Source organism: Peromyscus leucopus, chromosome 8b (assembly GCF_004664715.2).
Source record: "Peromyscus leucopus breed LL Stock chromosome 8b, UCI_PerLeu_2.1, whole genome shotgun sequence".
Taxonomy (NCBI): domain Eukaryota; kingdom Metazoa; phylum Chordata; class Mammalia; order Rodentia; family Cricetidae; genus Peromyscus; species Peromyscus leucopus.
The window spans coordinates 91,895,685-91,917,083 of NC_051086.1; the positions used below are offsets into that span (position 1 = coordinate 91,895,685).

The 21,399-nt window shown below is 45.3% G+C and overlaps 1 protein-coding gene across 3 annotated transcripts in view; it reads left to right on the top strand.

The window, feature by feature from the left end:
* Positions 1 to 2,286: 2,286 nt before the first annotated feature.
* Positions 2,287 to 21,399, top strand: part of Dnajc7 (DnaJ heat shock protein family (Hsp40) member C7) — a 39,253-nt gene continuing 20,140 nt past the window's right edge. The window contains exon 1 of one of the 3 annotated variants that reach the window (XM_028856893.2): positions 2,287 to 2,385. Coding sequence is in view for 2 of the 3 variants with exons in the window: in XM_028856892.2 (XP_028712725.1) it covers positions 2,309 to 2,385 (77 nt within the window). In the remaining variant the exon portion in view is untranslated. Of the gene's footprint in view, positions 2,386 to 17,812; positions 17,907 to 21,399 lie in introns of those variants that run through there. The other 2 variants (XM_028856892.2, XM_037201312.1) reach the window with 2 other exon arrangements.

Sequence of the window (21,399 nt, forward strand, 5' to 3'; positions counted from 1 at the left end):
CGAGATGAGACCGAGGGACAGTTAAGAGACTAGTGTAGTCTCTGAGTTTATTTGCCTTTTTTTTTTTTTTTTTTTTGAGACAGGGTTTCTCCGTGTAGTTTTCTTGGATCTCGCTCTGTAGACCAGGCTGGCCTCGAACTCACAGAGATCCGCCTGGCTCTGCCTCCCGAGTGCTGGGATTAAAGGTGTGCGCCACCATTGCCCAGCTATTTATTTGCTTTTAATGGCAAGATTCTGGGATGAAAAAGAGACTTATGAATGTGTGGCCAGCGAATCCAGAAGTGTTGATCACAGATTGAAAGTCAAGAACAACACTGAGAACTGCATGATTTGCCCCATGTTTTGTTGTTGCAGCCAACTTGTGTGGAGGCAGGAGGATTAGAAGTTCAAGGTTACATGGAAAGTTTGAGGAAAGACTGAGTTACATGAAACTTTGTCTCAAAACAAACTAACAAATAGGTTGAGCTTTGGGGATTTTTGAAACACCTAAGAGATGATAGGTAATTGGTGATGGAAGTGTAGAAGTCGGAAAAAGACTGGGGGGGGGGCGCTGTAGAGAAGGTTTGGTGGCGAAGAGCATTAGCTGCTCTTCTAGAGGACACTGTTCCCAGCACCCGTGTTGGACCGTTCACATCTACCGGTTAACTCCAGCTCCAGGGAATCTGAAACCCTCTTCTGGCCTCTGCAGGCATCTGCACACATGCGGCATGCACTCACAAAGACACATGCACACACACATAATTTTTTAAAAATCTAGGCAATGGGAAGAATTGATAGTTAGGATGAAATTAAAGCTGTGAGAGCCGGGCGGTGGTGGCGCACGCCTTTAATCCCAGCACTCGGGAGGCAGAGCCAGGCGGATCTCTGTGAGTTCGAGGCCAGCCTGGTCTACAGAGCGAGATCCAGGACAGGCACCAAAACTACATGGAGAATCCCTGTCTCGAAACAACACCCCCCCCCCCCCCAAAAAAAAAAGCTGAGAGTAGATGCGTTAGGTTCAGCTAAAACGACAGGAAGTTGGGAGAAAGTAAAAAACAGATTGGTCCACGAATTAGCCTGTATACTGTGAGGGGAGCCACGGGCAGGCAGGGCAGGCAGGTGGTGAGGTTTTTGCCATCCCACCCCCAACCAACAGTGCGGGTCGAGGCTGAATGGCCTCTCTCGGGCCACTGAGCCACAGCCCTCTCTCATTTTCTATCTATCTAGTGGCCCCCGTGGTTCCAGTTCCCTCAGTAAAGATACGGGCCTACAAAGTAGGTTAGAGGCCTCCACACACAGTTTTCCTTAAGGGAAGGGGCACAGACACTGTCAAAATTCCACTTTCTTCTTATTTTCGTTCCTTCTGGCTTTAAATTACAACCTCGAAGTTCTCTCCTCCACACGTTTAACCTCAGAGGGCCCCAACAGAACTCAACTCCACAAATACTGACGGGTGTTGTGGTGGGTACTACAAAATGATTAAGCCGTCTTCCAAATCCAGACCGCGTTTGGCCAGCAGACAAGCGTGCTGGGTAGAGTTTATGAGAGGTAGGAGGACACGGGACACCAAGGAAAAGGGACCTCACCCCATGAGCTGCCTTATAAACTCCGGGGCAGGGGCTGGGGCGCCATGTCCTCCTCTCTAGACTTAATGCTGAGATGGCACTCCCAAGCGGCTGACATGAAAGCGGTCTCATAAAAGGGTTCGCGTCATGAGGGGTGATGAACCAGTTGGTGCTTGGAGATCCGTGGAGGATGAAAGGCGCAGGGTGAAGACGCCCTGCGTTCCCCTCGCTTGGCTGGGCAGGGCTTCCCGTCACCGATGAAAGCTGGGGGCCTGGGCTCAAAGTAGCTCTTCATGCCTTAACGAGGAGGAAGCTGTGCACACACTCCGAGGTCGGGAAAGGTAGTCGCGGACGGCTGTCTTTCCTCCCGTCTTGGATGACCTGTCTCCACCCACCCGGGACTCCCAAGCTGCGCAGGAGACGCTCTAGGATTGCGAGTTGTTATGGCAACCAGGCTGTCGGGCTACTGAGGCAAGCCGAGGCCTAGAGGGGCAACATCTTTCGGTACCCTCCTCCTCCTCCTCTCCGCGGGTAACGTGGCGCCCCCTACGCACAGGAGCCGTCCCTGGGCCCCTGCCCCCGGGCGGAGACCACCGTGGACCTCCCGGGATGGGAGGCCGCTCTGGCCCCAAGCGGAGCCTCTCGTTGGTAGACGGGCTCGAGGTAGTCCCTCTGGGCGCGGCGCCGCTGCGCGGCTCGATGCTCCGACCGGAAGTGCTCTTCACGGCCTGCCTCCCACCCGGCTCTCTGGTCCCGGCGGTAAGATGGCGGCTACCGCGGAGTGCGATGTGGTAATGGCGGGGACGGAGCCTGAACTGCTGGAGGACGAAGAAGCAAAGAGGTAACCGGGGGGTAGGATCATGGAGGAGGCAGGCTTGGAGTTCGTGGATCGGGGAAGGCCGACTCGGCAGCGAGGCGGCCCCTCAAATGTAGAGACTTTGCAGACAGCCCTCCCCCTCCCCGCCCCCAGTCTGAGCTGGAGTCGGCAGAGACCCTCTGAAGGGGCGTTCTTGGGGGTCCGTTTCCCCCTTCTGCCTCCGCCTCGGGGGGAGCCGCGGCATGGCCTAGTTCTGCAGCCGAGAGGAAGGTCGTCCTCATTGTAGAGGCCGGGGTGCAATCTCAGAGGTCGGCTGCAGGGTGGGGGAGGCGTCGCGGCGTCGATGACGACTTCCTTAACATAGCCCCAACCTCCGCCTGCTCTGGTTAACTTGTGTGCATTGTTGTCTGTCCTCGCTGTGTGTCTCCAAAGCCCTCGTTCGCCTCTTCACCTCCTGTCCCTCAGTAATTACACTCGATGGTCATTAGTATGGGTCCGAGGAGATTGTATGCCTCCAGTTATTGACCTGGTCGCGCCCCCCCCCCCCATTACTGTAGAAATTAAAAATGGATAGACAGAAGGACGAATGAGGAACTCGTCTCTTAACTGTGCTGGTCAGACGCTTCTTCACCCTTCCTCCCAGGACTATTACTAAGCTCAAGGAGGACAGCTGTTTAGATGCAGTTGGCACCGCTGGGCAGCTGCAGTAGCGCGCGATTGCCAGTCTGGACTAGCCTAGGGAGCTGCTGAGTGCGTGGTTTTCGAGAACACTCTGTGAATTCTGGCCCCAGCGAAGGACAGGTTTTTGAAGGGGGTTGGCACACTGATAGGAGCAGGCGTACTTGTGCTGATACCAGAGGTGAACTGGTTTCTTTTATCAGTTACAGATTAATTTCATCCTTTTGTTCAGGGTGGACGTCAGTGCCCTCAGTCTTCCGACCATGGGCTTCAATATGTTCATACTAAGCCTGTGTGGTACGTTTCCAGTCGGAATAATTTGAGATGATGAGAGAATTAGATCAGGAGATCTACAAACCAGGATACTGAGGTTTTTACTGTCCAAGTTAGAAGTACAAGAGGGTACTTGGGGAGCTACAATGAATACGGTAGTTACCAAGTGTGTGGGTAGTTCCTTGGAAGCTGAGAGGCTTGACACAAAGTGGTAGATCCCTGAGATAGCAGTCTAGTCTAGCCTCCTTCGTTTCGAGTTTCCACATCATTGCAGTATTGGAGGTAAGGATCATCAGCTCATACATATCTTAAGGAATTGCAAAATGAGAAGGGAAGCCCTTTGCTAACACAAACAGAGCTTAAGTTATTTTTTTACTTGTATTTAGGAAGAATTTGGTGCTTCTTACAGATATAAATAGGGACTTTGGCCATATGTCATTTAAGGACGATATCCTACTCAGTGTAAATCTGTAGGGAGTGTCCCTTGTTTGGACTTTAGACAGCGTCTGTGTAGACCAGCAAGCCTTGAACTCACAGAGATCCATCTGTCTGCCTCTGCCACCCAAGTGCTGTGATTGGAGGTGTGCACCGTCATGCCTGGCTAGATTTCACTTCTGTTTTCCCTGTCTAAAGCAAGTCCTCTCCTTAAAGTGAAACAAAACAGCTTTCGAGGGTGTTTGTCATGAAGTGGAAGTAAATGAATATCGTGAGATATATCGCGAAACTAGAAGGCTGACTGTGGTGGCATACATCTGTAGTCCTGAACTTGGGAGATGGAGGCAGGAAGAATGAGAATTCATCATTCTGGGTTTTATAATAAGAGTCTGCCTCAAAACACAAATAAAGCTGGGCAGTGGTAGCCACAGCTTTTATCCCAGCACTCAGGAGGCAGATCTCTGATTTCAAGGCTAGCTTGGTCTATAGTGAGTTCCAGGACAGCCAGGGCTACACAGAGAAACCCTGTCTCAAACCCCCCTTCCCCCCCCCCCAAAAAAAAAAAAAGAAAAGAAAAGAAACAAGCCAGACATGGTGGTGTGTAGCATGAATCTTAAAGAGTCTTATTAATAAAATCAAACCTGAGCCAGGTATTGGGGTGAATGCTGGAAGATCAGAGAAGCAGAACAAGCCACAGCTACCTCACCTTGCCAGTTCCTCAGCTGGTCCTGTTTCCACAGACTGAAAGCCTCTGAGTCCTCATCCAGAATAATGAATCTCAGCTGAACTGCTGCTCAAAAGCCTGAAAGCTTAACCAGCCAAATGCTTCTAGTTTCTGGTCTTCATGCCTTATATACCTTTTTGCTATCTGCCATCACTCCTGGGATTAAAGGCTCACTTCTTGGGATTAAAGGTGTGTGTCACCATGTCTGGCTGTTTCCAATGTGGCCTTGAACTCACAGAGATCCAGAGGGATTTCTGCCTCTGAATGCTAGGATTAAAGGCATGTGCTACCACTGCCTATCCTCTAGGTTTAATATTGTGGCTGTCCTGTTCTCCGACCCCAGATAAGTTTATTAGCGTGCACAATATTTTGGGGAATACAATACCACCACAGTGGCGCTCACTATAATCCAGCATTTGGGAGGCAGAGGCAAGCAGACTGTTGTAGGATCAAAGGCAGCCTGGTCTACACAGTTATAGGCTAGCCAGGGCTATATGTTAAGATTCTTTGTGTTTTGGGGGCGGGAGGATGTACAAAATGGTAAAATAGCCGGTAAGATGGTGTACACCTTAAATCCCAGCACTTGGGAGGCAGAGGCAGGCGGATCTCTGTGAGTTCGAGGCCAACCTAGTCTACAGAGCAAGTTCCAGGACAGACTCCAAAGCTACACAGGGAAACCCTGTCTCAAAAACCAAAAAAAAAAAAGGAAAAGGAAAAGTGAAAAAGGTAAAATAAAGTAATGTTGTTATAATGCAACAACATCATATAAACCATGGTGTTTGTGACTAACTGCCTTTTTTGTGGAACTTAATATGTCATTGATTATAAAACAGTTATCAACCATTGTAGCAGGCTTTCTTTTGGGCCACTAACCAGCTCCTAAATCGTGACATGGAGACTTATTATTAGTTAACCCGTTTCTCTTCATCTGCGTTTTGCCTCAGGGCTTTTTTACCTTTCATTCTGTATGTCCTACTTTTCCTGCTTCTTCTGTTTCTGGCTAGCTGGCCCCAGGAGTCTCCCTCTCTTTCTCCCTCCTCTTCTCATTCTCTCTCGAGCATAGATTTCTCCTCCTCCTTATTCTCTCCGCCCCCCAGCCCTGCCTGTCCCTCTTCTGCCTAGCTATTGGCCATTCATCTTTTTATTAGACCAATCAGGTGCCTTAGGTAGGCAAGGTGAGACAGCAACACATTTTTACATATTTAAAGTAATATTACACAACATACCACCAAGTCAACTAATTGTAAATAAAGGTGAAAAATGTTTTCTTTTTTTTTTTCTGAGACAGGGTTTCTCTGTGTCCTGGAACTCGCTCTGTAGACCAGGCTGGCCTCAAACTTAGAGATTGGCCTGCCTCTGCCTCCCAAGTGCTGGGATTAAAGGCGTGCACCACCAACACCTGGCTGAAAATGTTTTCTTAAACAGACGTGTTATATATATTTATGGAGTTCAAATTTTAGACATGCTAAAGCTGATTATTGAGTTTCATGTTCATTATATGCCAGTTTTGTATACAAACCCAAAAGAAAATAGGTTGAATCACTTTGACATCTGCTGTGTAAGGCATCCTCAGAAGAACAAACATTAGCTGGGCAGTGGTGCTGCATGCCTTTAATCCGACACTCAGGAGGCAGAGGCAGGCGGATCTCTGTGGGTTCCAGGCCAGCCTGATCTGCAGAGTAAGTTCCACGATATCTAGAGCTACATAATGAGACCCTTTCTCGAAAAAACAAATAAGAGCAGAGTAAGCATTAGGATCTGTTAGTATAAAAAAGTGTTATTGATGTGTAGTTTTTCCATTGCTGAAGCTGGAGTAGAGATTTGGAAGTTTTGGAAAGAGGTGGTTTTACATTTTTCTTCTTCCTAGGATCCTCCTGTGCAGCCATAGCAGGTGATAGGGAAGAGCATCCCTTTGAAGTGCCCCTTTACTGCCTGGCATTGTTAGAGCCCTTTGTTAAGTTCCTGTCTGTGTACTTCCTTCTACTCCTAGCTCACATAGGGACACATTGGTCTAGGAGTCCCTTGGGGTGTTTTTGTGAGGCCCAGCAGGAATTCTTCCTTCCTTGCATCTTGGCTCTAAATGGATCCTGGTGCTGCTGAATTGTCACAGTTCCACAGAGGGGCAAGATGAGAGGAACTTCAGGATCTCATGATTGCAACATTTTATGTGACTACTCTTATTTCTTTAGCTTTAATGTGTGGAGAGAGGAGGAGACCCTAGGTGTTTGAACCTGTTAGTTTGTCACAAGTCTACCCACAGCAGCTAAGAAATTAAAGTAAAAGGTGTCTTGAAAAGGTGTAGAGCAATCCAGGAATGAGAGGCCTCCACCCACATGTGCATATATGTGCATTCACACATGAGCACACCATGCATACACACTCTTTTTTTGTTGTTGTTTTTTCGAGACAGGGTTTCTCTGTGTAGTTTTGGTGTCTGTCCTGGATCTTGTTCTGTAGACTAGGCTAGTCTTGAACTCACAGAGATCCACCTGGCTCTGCGTCCCGAGTGCTGGGATTAAAGGCGTGCGCCACCACCAACCGGCTTTTTGTTTTGTTTTGTTTTTTTAGATTTATTTATTATGTATACAGTGTTCTGCCTGCCTGTATGTCTGCAGGCCAGAAGAGGGCACCAGATCTCATTACAGATAGTTGTGAGCCACCATGTGGTTGCTGGGAATTGAACTCAGAACCTCAAGAAGAGCATCCAGTGCTCTTACCCGCTGAGCCATCTCTCCAGTCCCCCAACTGGCTTGTTTGTTTGTTTGTTTGTTTGGTTTTGGTTTTTTGGTTTTTCGGCATACACATTCTTAAGTCCCACTGAGAGTACATTTGTCCATTATTTCACTGTTTGTTCCTCTTGCTTCAGTGTTGAATATGGAAGCCACGTCTACATCATTCCAGGTAGCCTAAGCTGGGTGTTAGCACACTCCAAAATAGAATTTTGTGTGTGAAAACTGCCTTTTTGTGTGTATGTGTGTGTGTGTGTGTGTGTGAACTTTGGAGGCCAGAAAACAAATTGTGGAAATTGATTCTCCACCATTTGGGTTCCAGGGATTGGATTCAGGTTGTCAGGCTCTTTGTCTGCCACTTTATAGATAAAGGGTTAAAGTTGAGACCTTTCAACAGTTCGACTAACTTAAGGCCTTTGATGTACCTGGGAAGTTGCCGGGCACTTGTCCTAATATGCAGTGCCTGTTGTGAGTTAAAGGTGTCTGAATCCAGGAGCTGCTTGGTCTCTGTAGAGAGCCTTTATTATTGATGGATTTCAAGCAGTTCATTAAGTAGGAAGCATGTCTTTATTTCATTTTGTATCTGGTGTGACTGGACATAGAGATGCATAAGCATCAGGGGACCACAGATTGGGAACTAGGACATCCTTGCTTGCTTCCCTGAGCCGATATTTCTTTTCTTTAGATTTAATTATTTTATATGTATGAGTGTTTTGCCTACACGTATGTATGTGTTCATGAAGGCCAGATGAGAGCATTGGATCCCTGGAACTATAGTTACAGACAATTGTGAGCCACCATTTGGATAATAGGAATTGGACCTAGGCCCTCTGAAAGACCAGTAAGTTATCTAAACCACGGAGGCATCTCTCCAGCCTCAGACATTTACATATGTTTGTATTTTATTTTATATTTATAGGTGCTTCACCTGTATATGTCTGTGTGCCGGGTATGTGTAGTGCCTGCAGAGATCAGAAGAGGGCTTGAATCTCCTGGAACTGAAGTTAAAGATGGGTGTGAGCCACCATTTGAGTGCTAGGAATTGAACTTGGGTTCTTTGGAATAGGAGTCTGCTCTTAACCACTGGCCATCTCCTGAGCTAATATTTCTGTATCTGTTCTCCTATGTACACAAGAACCAACCTTCCTTCTTTCCTTCCTTCCTTCCTTCCTTCCTTCCTTCCTTCCTTCCCTCCTTCCTTCCTTCCTTCCTTCATTTCCATTTACTCTGAGTGTGTGCGCGCGCGCACTTGCTTGCACATGCACCAGAAGACAATCTGGGAGTCAGTTTTCTCCTTCTACCATATGGGTTCCCGAGATCAAACTCAAATTGTCAGGGTTGGGGGCAAGCTGCTTTACCTGCTGAGCTATCTTTTCAGAAAAGTCAGCCTGCCTCCCTCCCTCTCTCCTTCCCTCCTATCTTCACAAGGCCTCTTGTTATGTAGCCTTGGCTGGCTTGAAACTTACTCTATAGACCGGTCTGGCTTCCAGCTCACAGAGATCTGCCTGCTTCTGCCTCTGCTGGCATTGGAAGGGCCATTCCTATTAGATTCTTGTTATCTGGGATCTTAGTTCCTTTGGGAATTAGGAATTTGTGTTTTATTTCTCTGTCCACATTGCTGAGTCCATATCCTAGGCTTTGCAGTAGTTACTTGTTTATTACAGCTTTTTAAACTTAATGGCCTTGCTTAACCAGAGTTGATGCGAACCCATGCCCTCAACCTACTTGACATTATGAATTTGTCTACCTTCTCAGAGTTCTAGGGCAAGTAGCTAGACATTTCAGTAAGTCTGAAAGCTGAATGGTAGTTTATCTTCAACTTTTAAGTCAAATTAATGAGAAACATTTTGGTATGCTTTAAGTGTGGCTCAGAGGTAAAGATATGGCAGATGGAAGAAATGAGTTATGGCTAAGGAAGGGGATAAACTTAGGAATACAGAATCCTGAATATAGCAAATTAGGTGAACCCTGATAATAACACATAGAAATTTGTTAAATAGTCATTAGTGGAACAAAGATAGGATATTGGAAGTCTCTTTTCCTTAATGTAGTTCAGACTCATATTAAGCAATGTTGAGTAAACAGTACTTTTAGGGAAATTAAATACTGGGCCAAGTGAGTGGCAGTTGCTCTGGTGCCTAGTCACTTGCTAACAACAGGAATTCTGATTGGCCTGAAGCCTAACCTTATTGTACATTCCAGCCAATAAGGGGTTAGCTTAGTCATTGAAGCTAGTTTTTAAAAAGACTTGAGTACTGGACGCTTGCCTTTGGTTTCTTTCTCAAGGACTTTAGAGAACAGTGATCAGAAGCTGCCTAGGTGCCTTATCACCTGATACAAAGTCCTGTTGAGAAGCCATTTGTCCCCTTTCACTCATGTTTACTCCTCATTCTCCAGTGTTGAATGATGTGGAAGTTACATAGAAGACGGTCCAGGTATTCTTTGAGGCTGAGTTTCATCATTAGGAACAGGGTTCAGAGTGGTTATTCCAGGGACCACTCTTAGGACTGGTGTGACAGTTCCTTTCTTGCCTCAACTAGACAGAAACCATAGTTCTTATTTTACACCATGATGGGCAGACATGTGCGTGGGTGGGCTTTTAAGAATAGTAGTATGTGGTGGATATGGCTTTTCCAGTTTTGTTTTAAGACTTGTTTTATTGATGTGTGACGTGTGAGGAAGCTAGGTTGTCAGATAAGCAGTATTGACCCTCTCTGACTCTGCATTACTTTTGAGAACAGTATGAGGGACAAGCAGGACTCTGCTGTATTTTCTGCCTGAAAGTTCTGCTTGGGTAGTTTGATCTAAGACAGCCACCTGTTAAATTGAGGGCCCAAGAGTGCCACTGGAGAGTCCATACTGCCCCTCTAGTTTTCATACCTACTGTCCATATCCCTCCAAACATCAGGAAGTGCGCTCTCTCTCTCTTTCTCCTGTGTGTGTGTGTGTGTGTGTGTGTGTGTGTGTGTGTGTGAACGTGCATGTGGAGATCAGAAAATAGCTTGTGGCAGTCAGTTTTCTCCTTTCATTCTGAGTTTGGCGATGGAACTCAGAATCTCGGGCTCAGCAGCAAATGTCTTTACTCACTGAACCATCTTGCCAGCCCTGAAAAGCAGCCTTTTCTTAATTGTAGTTCCTTAGTTCTAGATTGTTGAGGGATGCCACTGTCTCTATCAGGGTGAAAGATGTTACTGGAGCTGTTAGGGTAAGCCTGGGCCCTGGCAGTGCTAATAGCTGAGCTCAGCCACCATCTTCAGTGGACCAGTTAAAGACACAAGTCACAGTGGAGAGCAGAGAAAGGAGGTTTATTCAGTGTGGCTTTATTGGGAAGAGGAACAGATAAAGAAGTTCAGTGACACCTCCCCCTCCCCTGTCTATCAGGTCATGATCTGAAGTTTAGGTTTAAATGGAGGGCAAGAGGTATGCATAACTAAGCAGTCCTGATTAAGTCATGATCCTTCCCAAAGCTGACCCATCACTGGTTGGATGCTAGTCTCTCCTACAAAGCAGTCTGACTCTGAGAGTTAAGTTCCTCTCTGGCTGGCACTAGACCTTAGCCTGTTCCTTCCCACAGCTTAAGATTCCCAGGGAGGTTTCAGTCCATGCAACCATGTGTCACCAAATAGTCTGACAGCCAAAAGGAGGAGCACAAGTATCTCCTTAGACTATCCTCGTTCCTTCAAGGATGTCTGCATTGTCATAGAAAGGAAAACCAAAAGATGGAGCATGGGTTCAGAGATATGAACATCAGCCTCAGGCTAACACTGAAAGCCAATGACATGTCTTCTCAGAGTGGCTTCAGAGAGGCTTATTACTTAGAAACAGCCTTATCGACTGGTTTCTTCTTCCCAGGGGTAAGTACAGGATAAGCAAATGCCAGAACACTGACACCTGTTAGTTAGCACGAAGGTCCCAATTGAGGTAGCTGTTTCTGTGACTGTGGTTATGGCTGCAGTGATGGGATTTCCGTCAGGGTTGGGATGGGATTGGTTGGAGCATCACAGCTCTGCTTCCCCAGAGACGTAGGCAGCACATGTGTGCCTGGTGTCCTTCCCTACTCCAGCAGTAGAGAGTGCTGCTGACTTGTGCAGACGCCACCACAGCTCCCTTCGTGCACTTGGCCTCTGGTTCTGCCTCTCTGAGGTTCCCCGAGAATGTCCAGTAAGGACAGGAATTTTCGTCTTCTTTGTTTTCCACCTTCCCTCTTTTTGGGAGTGGAAGATTATTTTTGAGGTCCCCCCCCCAGTTTCTCTGTGTAACAGTCCTAGCTGTCCTGGAACTCAATTAGTAGACCAGGATGGCCTGGAACTCACAGAAATCTGCCTGCCTCTACTTCCCAAGTGCTAGGATCAAAGACTTGTGTCACCACCACCCAGCCTTAAGGTGGATTTTTAAAATTTATTTTATTTTTAGTGCATTGATGTGTTGCCTGCGTGTATGTCTGTATGAGGGTGTTGGATGCACTAGAATTGGAGTTACAGACTGCTGTGAACCACCATGTAGGTGCTGGGAATTGAGCCTGGGTTCTCTAGAAGAGCAGCCAATGCTCCCAACCACTGAGACATCTCTCCAACCCCGAGTTTTTGTATTTTGAGATAGTATTGCACACCCTAGCCCAGGCTGGCATAGAACTCACTATATACTCCAGACTGGCCTTGAACTCTGTAGTAGTCTGTCAGCTTCAGCCTCCTAAGTACTGGAATTCTGGGTATAAGCCACCATGTCTAGCTGAGGGATTTTAATTGTGCTTTAAAGTAAAAATGGGGTTGCTGTTGAATCTATTCCAGCTTCCCCCGCTGACAGTTGCCTGACACCTAAAATTCATCTCAGTGCATCTCTACTGAACCTGGACAGAATCTTTTTATTTAAAATGTAAGGGTTAAATCCCCAGGACTGAGAAGAAAGCACAATACAGAACCTTGGGGTTGGGGTGGGGGAGATGAAAGGAAGGTAGACAGTACTGGGTGAAGGAACTGGGTGGCAGGTGGCTTTGCAGTGGCTGGAGCTCCCCTTGTCTTTACTGCTGAGCATCCGGCACACAGTACCTTAAAGGCACTCAATAGTTACAAACTTCACAAGTCATATGGCTTTCACTTACTGAAATTTTATTTGTAGGTTAGGATTTATTTAAATTTTAAATATCTTTAAGAAAAATGAAGTGACTGACTTGTTGGCAGGATGGGATAGACATGAGGCTATTGGGCCCCTTTTACTCTAGTCTCATGAAGGTCAGAGAGAGTACAACATGAAATAGGCCTTGTGACATGCCATTGGGGACAAGAGGTCTGGGGAAGGGGGAGGAGGAAAGAATTTCTACTCTGAGATGGCCAAGATCTCATAAATTCTGGAGGGTGGAGGACATTTCTAAGTCAACAAGCAGCTAGCAAATAAATTTGACTGAATAGAAGAAATGAGGCGCCAAAGTCTAGAGCAAGGTAGATTGTAGAGATAGTGAGCATAATAGAAACACCTGGGGAGCCCTGATGTCCAGGCCTGTGGTGCACACTGGGGAGAAGAAAAAGGTTTTCCCGCCAGTAAAATAGTCTCTAAAACCGAAGCCTTTTTTAAGGACACTACTCTAAGAAAACTAGAGCATTTTGTCTTGGTTGTAATTTTAGCAAAACTGGATTCTTTTCTACTTAAGAATGTTACCTGAGAATTTAGATTTCCTTTTGTTGGTTTTTGGTCTCATAGATAAAAGATTTTAAAAACAGACTCAGAAAAAAAGCTTTTAACTTGAGAGAAAAACCATAGGTCAGGCAGAAAACACAGGGTAGGCAAGATACAAAATAAGTCTCTGAAGCTAGCCGGGGCATGGTGGAGCACACCTGGGAGCTTGAGGCCAGCCTCTTCTACATAGTTATAGGACACACAGCTGTCTCAGAGAAGAAAACAACAATAGCAAAACTCTCTAAAGCTTCCAGGAGGAGGAAAGCAGAGAAGAGCAAGAGAGAAAGTCGTGCCTTTTCCATCAAGGTCCAAAAAAGCCAGTAAGTTTGGCAGTGAGTGATGGCAAGAAACTGCAAGGCATTGGGTGGAGGGTCTTTGAAAAAAGAAAGACAGTGTCCAAAGTGTGAGGGCGAGCTACTTGACCAGTACGCAAAGAAGAGATAAGAAGGAAGAAAAGGAAAAGTTAGACTTTTAAAGTTAGAACTCAGAAAAGCAGACAGGTCCATAGTGAAAACCCATAGTGCACTGGAGTTTCTGTAGGATAAATGTACTGTTTAAGGGGTAGTTCTCCCTCCCACCTTAGCGTGTCACAGTGAATCAGCTTTCTCGAGGAGTGGTCTCTTGGCAGTCATTGTTGGATTAGCTCCTAAGGAAAGGGATAGCAGTGTAGTGTAGGAACTTAGAATAATGTAAGTCTAGCTGGGTGGTGATGGTGCACAGCTTTAATCCCAGCACTCAGGAGGAGAGGCAGGCAGATCTCTGTGAGTTCAGAGGCCATCCTGATCTACAAATGTAGCTCTAGGACAGCCAGAGTTACTCAGAGAAACCCTGTCTCGAAACACCAAAAAAAAAAAAAAAAAAAAAAAAAAAAAAAGCCATGTCTTGATAGAACTCAAAAATCCTATTTTGACCTGGGGGAGGAAGTAGTTTTCCTTTAGTGGTTTCATCTAAGCTCTGATAACTTCACATTTTCATGTATTTTAATTTTTTTTAAATGATTTATTTATTTACATTGATTTTTAGGATTGATTGAACTAATTACAACAGTTGTGATGCCATTGGGTGGGATTAACGTTCTAAGCAGCAGTGCTCTCAACGCTGACCATTCAGTAGTATTTTAATTTTTAAGGAGAGGCAAAGCTGATCATTAGGGGAAAGGCCTTCAATGACCTCTAAGCTTGCTAATGTCCCATTCAGCTACCTAACAAGACTAGAAAATATACCAAGGAATGCAAAAAGCAAGCAAGTTATAAAACCTTGGGACCCTACCTCATTCAAACTACCATATCTCTCTTGATCTAAATTATTGTTAATGCTATTGGAAAAGTTCAACTTGATTAAAAAGATGTCCACCTAGTTTGCTTCCTGTTGTGGTAAACACCTAAATACCTAACCAAAGGCAACTTGGGAAAGAAGAGTTTATTTCCTCTTATAACTGTCACTGAGGGAAGTCAGAGCAGAAACACAGAGGAATGCTGCTTTTTAGCTCTCTCGGCTCGTTTCCCCCCCACCCCCACCCCTGGAACAGGGTTTCTCTGTGTAGTTTTGGGGCCTCTCCTGGAACTTGCTCTGTAGACCAGGCTGGCCTTGAACTCACAGAGGCACCTGCCTCTGCCTCCCGAGTACTAGGATTTAAGGCATGCGCTACCACCGCCCGGCTCTGCTTGTTTTTTTTTTTTTTTTTTTTTTTTTTTTTTTTTTTTTTTAATAAAACCAAGACCACCTTCCCAGCAGTGGTACTCTTCACAGACTTGCCTACAGGACCATTTCTCAATTAAGGTTCTCTCTTCCCAGATGACCCTAGCTTGTTTCAAGTTGACAAAAACAAAAACATACACACACAAACTGACCAGTATAATATTCTAACCAAATACTTGAAGTAAAAGCAGTATTGCTGTTTTTTGTCATACAGAAATCTGATCAGTATTTCTTGGGTTACAAATGTTGCACAGTAGTTTTCATACAATGGCTGAAGTAGTTGATTTTCCCCCCTTCCTTCCTTCCTTTGGGTAGGGGTGGAAATCTTACCCCTTAGGGGCTGGAGAGATGGCTCAGTGGTTGAGAGCACTCAGTGGTTAAAAAGCACTGGTTGGCGAATGGCGGTGGCACATGCCTTTAATCAGGAGGCAGAGGCAGGCAGATCTCTGTGAGTTCGAGGCCAGCCTGGTCTACAAATCCAGGACAGATTCTATGAGATCCAGGACAGGCACCAAAACTACATAGAGAAACCCTGTCTCGATAAACCAAAATTTAAAAAAAGACTCTTACTCCTGGGTGTGTGTAAACACTTTTGTGTGTGTACACACTCTGGCATACTTGTGGAAGTCAGAGGACAACTTTGGAGAGTTGGTTTTCTCTTTCCACCGTGAGGGTCCCAGGGAACAAACGCAGGTTTGGTGTTAAGTATCTTTACCCCCTGACCTAAGGAGATTTTTGAAAACTGCCACCCAGTGAATCTAGCACTTGACAGAGGCTGACTGAAATTTTTGAATGCCGCTGTAATTGCTAAGAAGTTAACTGGTTGGCCTGAGGCAGAAAGCTTTGCTTAAGTGTTTATCTTGGAGGTATTTAGAGAGAAAATGGACGTTTTTATAGGACAGCTAAGTTAGGATACATTGCAGTGTCAACTATGATGTTTTAATGTATTTTTAATTTAGCTGTAAATGTGCAGAGTTGACTGGTGATCATAACCCCAAGTTGTCTGTTTTGATCACATGATCCTGCTAAGACTTGTGTAATGCCAAATGAGTCCTTGGCAGTGCTCGTGGTAGTAATTAGTAACAGCAGTGAACGAGCAGCAGATTCAGAGAGGGCATACCTGCAAGCTTGGACACAGATGTTAACTTGCGTGGTGTGGAAGAACCGATTTTCAAGGCTGCCGTTTTCTGACTAGTGAAAAAAAAACCAGCATTCCAAAACAGCCATGTATACAAAAAGAAGAATGTGTTCTGCTTGTCCACCTTTGTCAGCAAGGGTGCTGATCTGTGGGTAACCTTTGCATGCATGTAAAAAGGACTTTTTCTTTTCTTGGTTTTTCAAGACAGGGTTTCTCTGTGTAGCTTTGGAACCTATCCTGGAACTGTAGACCAGGCTGGCCTCGAACTCACAGAGATCCACCTGCCTCTACCTCTGCCTTCCAAGTGCAGGACTTAAAGGCATGCACCACCACACCTGGCTAAAAAAAGACAATCTTAAAAGAATCTGTTTGCAGCCAAACATGGTGGCACAGGTCTCTAATCCCAGAACTGGGGGAGCAGAGTCAGATGGATCTCTCTGAGCTTGGGAGTGGTCTGCATATCAAGTTCAAGGCCAGCTAATGCTACATTGTGTGAGACCTTATCTCAAAGCGGCGGGTGGGGTGGGGTGGGATTGTTTGCTCGTGTGTGTGTGTGTGTGTGTGTGTGTGTGTGGTGGGGGGTGTGTGTGTGTGTGTGTGTGTGTGTGTGTGTGTGTTGGGTGGGGGCGGGGGCTGTCCCCTATAGCATCAGTATGGAAGTCACAGGGCACTCTTAGGAATTGCTTCTCTCCTTCCACCCTGTGAGTCCCATGGATTGAACTTGGTAGTTAAGCTTGGTGGTAAGCATCTTTACCCAGTGAGCCCTCTTACTGGCCTGTGTTTTATTTTTTAATTGTTCTGTAGCTATTTTTGCAAGAATTGGTTGTTAGTGATTCAAGTCAGAATCATTCCCAGCGTCTTTGTTGAATCAAGGACTTGAGATGTTAGGAGTTGACCCAAGGATTGGGTGGGGGTTAGATAGACTAATTTTATGTGGCCAGGCCTACTGGTGCAAGCCTGTAATCTTAAACTCTTTGAGTGGCTGAGTTAGGAGGTCAAGGCCTACCTGAGCTACAATGAGTTCAAGGCCAACCTTGAGCAACTTAGTGAGGTCCTGACTCTGACAAGTATATTTTAGTTCCCAGTAAGAAAGTAAAGCATTTTATGGTCATTGCATAATATGTAAATACATTGAATTACTATGTTATACTTCATTAATATATAGCTATGTCAGGAAAAAAGTAAAAATTTCAAAGACAGACCAAACAAAACAAAACTATAGGCTGGGCTAGGCGTGCACACGGAGTCCTGAGTTCAGCCCTCAGCACACATGAAGCCGAGTGTAGCGGCACCTCTCTGTAAACCCTCAGTTTAGGAGGCTGAGGTAGGAGGACCAAAAGTTCAGGGTCATTCTTGGCTTTGTACTGAATTTGAGGTCAGCCTGGGCAAAACCAGACAAAGGAAATAAAAACAACAAACCTACAAAGGCTTCTAGAAGTTAGGAGACCAATGCAGTCACTGCGGTACATCACTACGATACTCCACTGGATCACTGCTGCACATCACTGTGGCACATCACTACCATATATATCACTGGATCACTGCTGTACATCACTGTGGTACATCACTGCATCACTGTGGTACATCACTGCATCACTGCTGCACATCACTGCTGCTTCCTCAGTTGAAAGACAAGTGGAAGGATCACCACAGCATTGCTTTAGAAGGCCTGTACACGTATTGACTGGAATTGTCTGAGAGGATGAAAAGCACAAAAGATGTATTATAGTTATTAATAACACCATCAAGCCAGTTCTGCATGTGGATATTTTGCTGTAGTATTTAGGGTTTAGTCTGGACTTAATTTGGAGGTGTTAGTTGTCATTTGTCTTTTTGAGCTAAGATCTCAGTAGATAGCCCTGACTGGCTTGGAACTTCTTCTGTTTAGACCGGGTTAGCTTCACACTCAAGAGATCCGCCTACCTTTGCCTCCTGAGTGTTGCAAATTTAATTTTGTACCCACAGAAAATAATCTCAACTCTTCCTTTCTCAGCATTGGTGTTTTAGCAGGTACATATTGAAACCTCATTTAGCTATCGAATGAATTACTAACTCTGGCAGTAGTGACAGGTGCCATCTTCTCTCCTCCTTTTCCAGTCCCACGTCTTTGACACCTCATCCTCCTTCAGCTTGAACAGCTTCAGCTTTTCTCAGACTCTCAAGACAGGACTTGAATGATTCAGCTCTGGAATTTTTCCTGGTACGGTCCTGGTGGATTCCAACGGTCCACTTTTTCCTCTGCTGGTCTCAAAGGGTCAGGCCCATTGGTTACGGCTTTTGTGTTTGGGAAGGTCCAAAATGAAGATAGGCTCTACTTTGGACATAGGACCTGGATACAAAAATAAATAAATAAACATTTGGCCTAAAAGCACCAAGTGCCTAAGTCTATTGTCTAGGCACCTGCTAATCAGCTATGTTTCTGTGAAACTAAGTCCTTGTCATGAAACTGTGGGAATAGCGAATTCTGGCCTGGTGTGCCATGTGAAGTTAAAAACATGGCAACGTGTCACAACACAATTCTTGTTCTTTTTGCTGTGGGCTGAATCTACATTACTTGCTTTGTTTGCTCTAGAATGGAATCTACTCACCATTTACTAAATTGAAATGCATTTCTTGGGGGAGGCAAAGTCCAGTTCACTGGGTCTTACATCTTAAAGAGAAAGGAGCCCCACTCTTTCTCTAACTGGCGGTTTTAGAGATCTCATTTAACTGGATTAAATCCAGGTTTCAGTCGTGGGGACAGGTTTTTCCACGACAGAGCTGTTTTGTGTCTTAGTTTAAAGGGATTTTTATTTATTGTCCTTGCCTTGTTCCCAATAGTACAGATCAGTTTTAAAGTGCTTGTCAGTATCACAGAAGTGAGCATTAGAAAGCTTGGGTAGTAATACATACAGACTTCGGATTCTGACAAGCATGGTCAGACTTTAGGCAAGTTACTTACTCTCCAGCAGACCTGAGGTTTTGTTGTTGTTGTTTGGGAGGGGGAGGGGGGATGACAATGAACCTTACTTGGCTAGTTGTACATGGAAAGAACCTGGTCAAAATACCTATTAGTGATTTCCACTGAAATGGTTTGGGTTTATGTTAGAAGCCAGCAGTACACTCACACTCCATGGGAGAAGTGCTGAGGAAAACCCACCATTCAGTAGCCCTTGTTACTAACAAGCTTGGTGCTGCTGGCTCAGTGGCTGGATGCCTTTGGTTTTCCTTAAGGATCTGGCTATTTATTCTTAGTCACTGCTGATTGAAGAAGCTAGATCTTATTTGCAGATGGGTCAGTATCTACTCCAGAGTTTACTCCATTTCTTCAAAGTGTTTTTTCTCAGCTTCTGGAATCCAGTTTAGGGGAAGCCCTTGCGATCTCTTGGCATGTCTGCTCTTAAAACATAGGCTTTTCCTGGAGTTTTTATAGCACTTAATTTGCTTAATTTATATTTAAAGGAATTTTGTGTATTGCATTGAAAGATTTCAGTTGATTCGATAAGTCCTGCAAGTGAGGGAGGTCTTTCCTGGGTTCTTTTAATAGCAGGTGGCCTTTTTACAGCATTGTGACAGTTGGTATAATAAGACTTTTCAGGCAGATTTCCACCCAGTACAGTTTCAGTCTGTCAGCACAATAGGTAACTCCATTTTCCTTCTCCTTTCTTCTAGCAGTCTTGTCTTGTTAGGGGGGCTTACCAGGACAGTGTTGGGGAAGTATGAAAAGGGAGGACAGCCTTGCCAGTTTGCACTTTAAAATATGTCAGAAATGAACCATGAATCTCACATGCCATGTCCTAGACTCAAGCTGCAATCTCCTGTAGCATCGACAGTGTTAAACTGTTCCTGCCGGGGATGTAGCTTAGTGCCAGTGCTTTCCTAGCCCATACAGATCCCTGGGTTTGATCCCCAGTACCAGAGGGGGGATACCAAAAACTATACTTTTGTCCTTCTTCCAGGCAACCCTGAATTGATTTCCCTTTTGCATATACGGAGAATAGGAAAGGAAACAAAAATCTTTTTTTTTTTTTTTTTTTTTTTTCAAGACAGGGTTTCTCTGTGTAGTTTTGGTGCCTGTCCTGGATATCACTTTGTAGACCAGGCTGGCCTCGAGTTCACAGAGAATCCCCCTGACTCTGCCTCCCGAGTGCTGGGATTAAAGGCATGTGCCACCACTGCCCGGTGGAAACAAAGATCTTTAAAAGAAATATGCTTACATACTTACTTATGTTACAGTAAAGAATCATCTATCTTTACAAATAGAATGTTTGAAGCTTCCCCCCCCCGCCTCCCTCCAAGACAGAATCTTCCTATATATTATCCCCTACTATGTGCTATATAGACCAGGCTGGCTCAAAGTCACAGAGATCCGCCTACCTCTACTTACTGAGTGCTAGGATTAAAGATGTGCACCACCACACCTGGCTACTTTGGGATACTTTTGATTGAGGTTTCTAGTTCTTTTTTTTTTTCCCCAATAATTTTATTTTTATTTCATGTGCGCCAGTGTTTTGCCTGCATGTATGTCTGTGTGAGGGTATCAGATCCTCTGGAACTAGAGTTACAGACAGCAGACAGTCGTGAGCTGCCATGGGGGTGCTGGGAATTGAACCCAGGTCCTCTGGAAGAGCAGCCAGTGCTCTTAACCTCTAAGCCATCTGTCTCTCCAGCCCCCTGGTTTGCTCTTTTCTTTCTTTCTTTTTTTTTTTTTTTTTGTTTGTTTGTTTGTTTTTCAAGACAGGGTTTCTCTGTGTAGCTTTGTGCCTTTCCTGGATCTCGCTCTGTAGACCAGGCTAGCCTCGAATTCACAGAGATCCGCCTGGCTCTGCCTCCCGAGTGCTGGGATTAAAGGCGTGCGGCGTTTTGCTCTTTTCAAATGCTGTTTGTTGTGTCTTGACTTGCACCCAGGTAGTGGGTGGATGGTGAGAAGGCCAGCCACACCACAGATGAATGTGGTGTGAAGAGGGAACGCTGGGCAATAAGGACCTCCTTCAGCATTCTGAGTCTCTGCTGTCACTCCCTACCACCTTCCACACCAATATGCTTTTGTCACATACTTTGTAGTGTTCTTCCAGTGACAAATGGGGAAACACTTTTCAGGAGACTATATTATTAAGATCTGAAGGCTGTGACCTGTTTCGCATTGAGAAGCCAGTTGCCCTCAGTGGATTACCTGAAAATGTTTTTCCTGGAAGCTTGCAAGCCTAGCATTTGGGAGGAGACTGCAGAACTGCCACAAATTCAAGGCTAGCCTCCATGTTAAGACACTGTCCCCAACTCTCAAACCCAGCCCTTCAATACCAAAACCAAAAGAGACAGCAGTTGTGACACACTGGAAAAATTCAGTGTTGGCTTTCAGTGGCTCACTTACAAAGCATGTGTGTGGTGTGTGCAAGGCCCTAGAAGTTTGCACTCTGAACAGCAGAGGCAAAGGAAAACCGGCTGTATGCGGGAATGTCTAAATGTCCCCTGTGGGAGGGTGACTGTAGGCTGGAATAACAAGCAAGATGAAAGGCTACAGCATGAACTAGTTTGTGTTGTTGTTACTGTTTTGGTGGGGTTTTGTTGTTTTGTTTTTTTTTTTAAGATTTATTTCTACTTTTTTATGTGTATGAATGTTTTGCCTGAAAGTATGGATGTGCACCACTCTGGTTCTTTGAGGTCTGAAGAGGCCGTTGGATTCCCTGCAGCTGGAGTTATGGATGGTTGTGAGC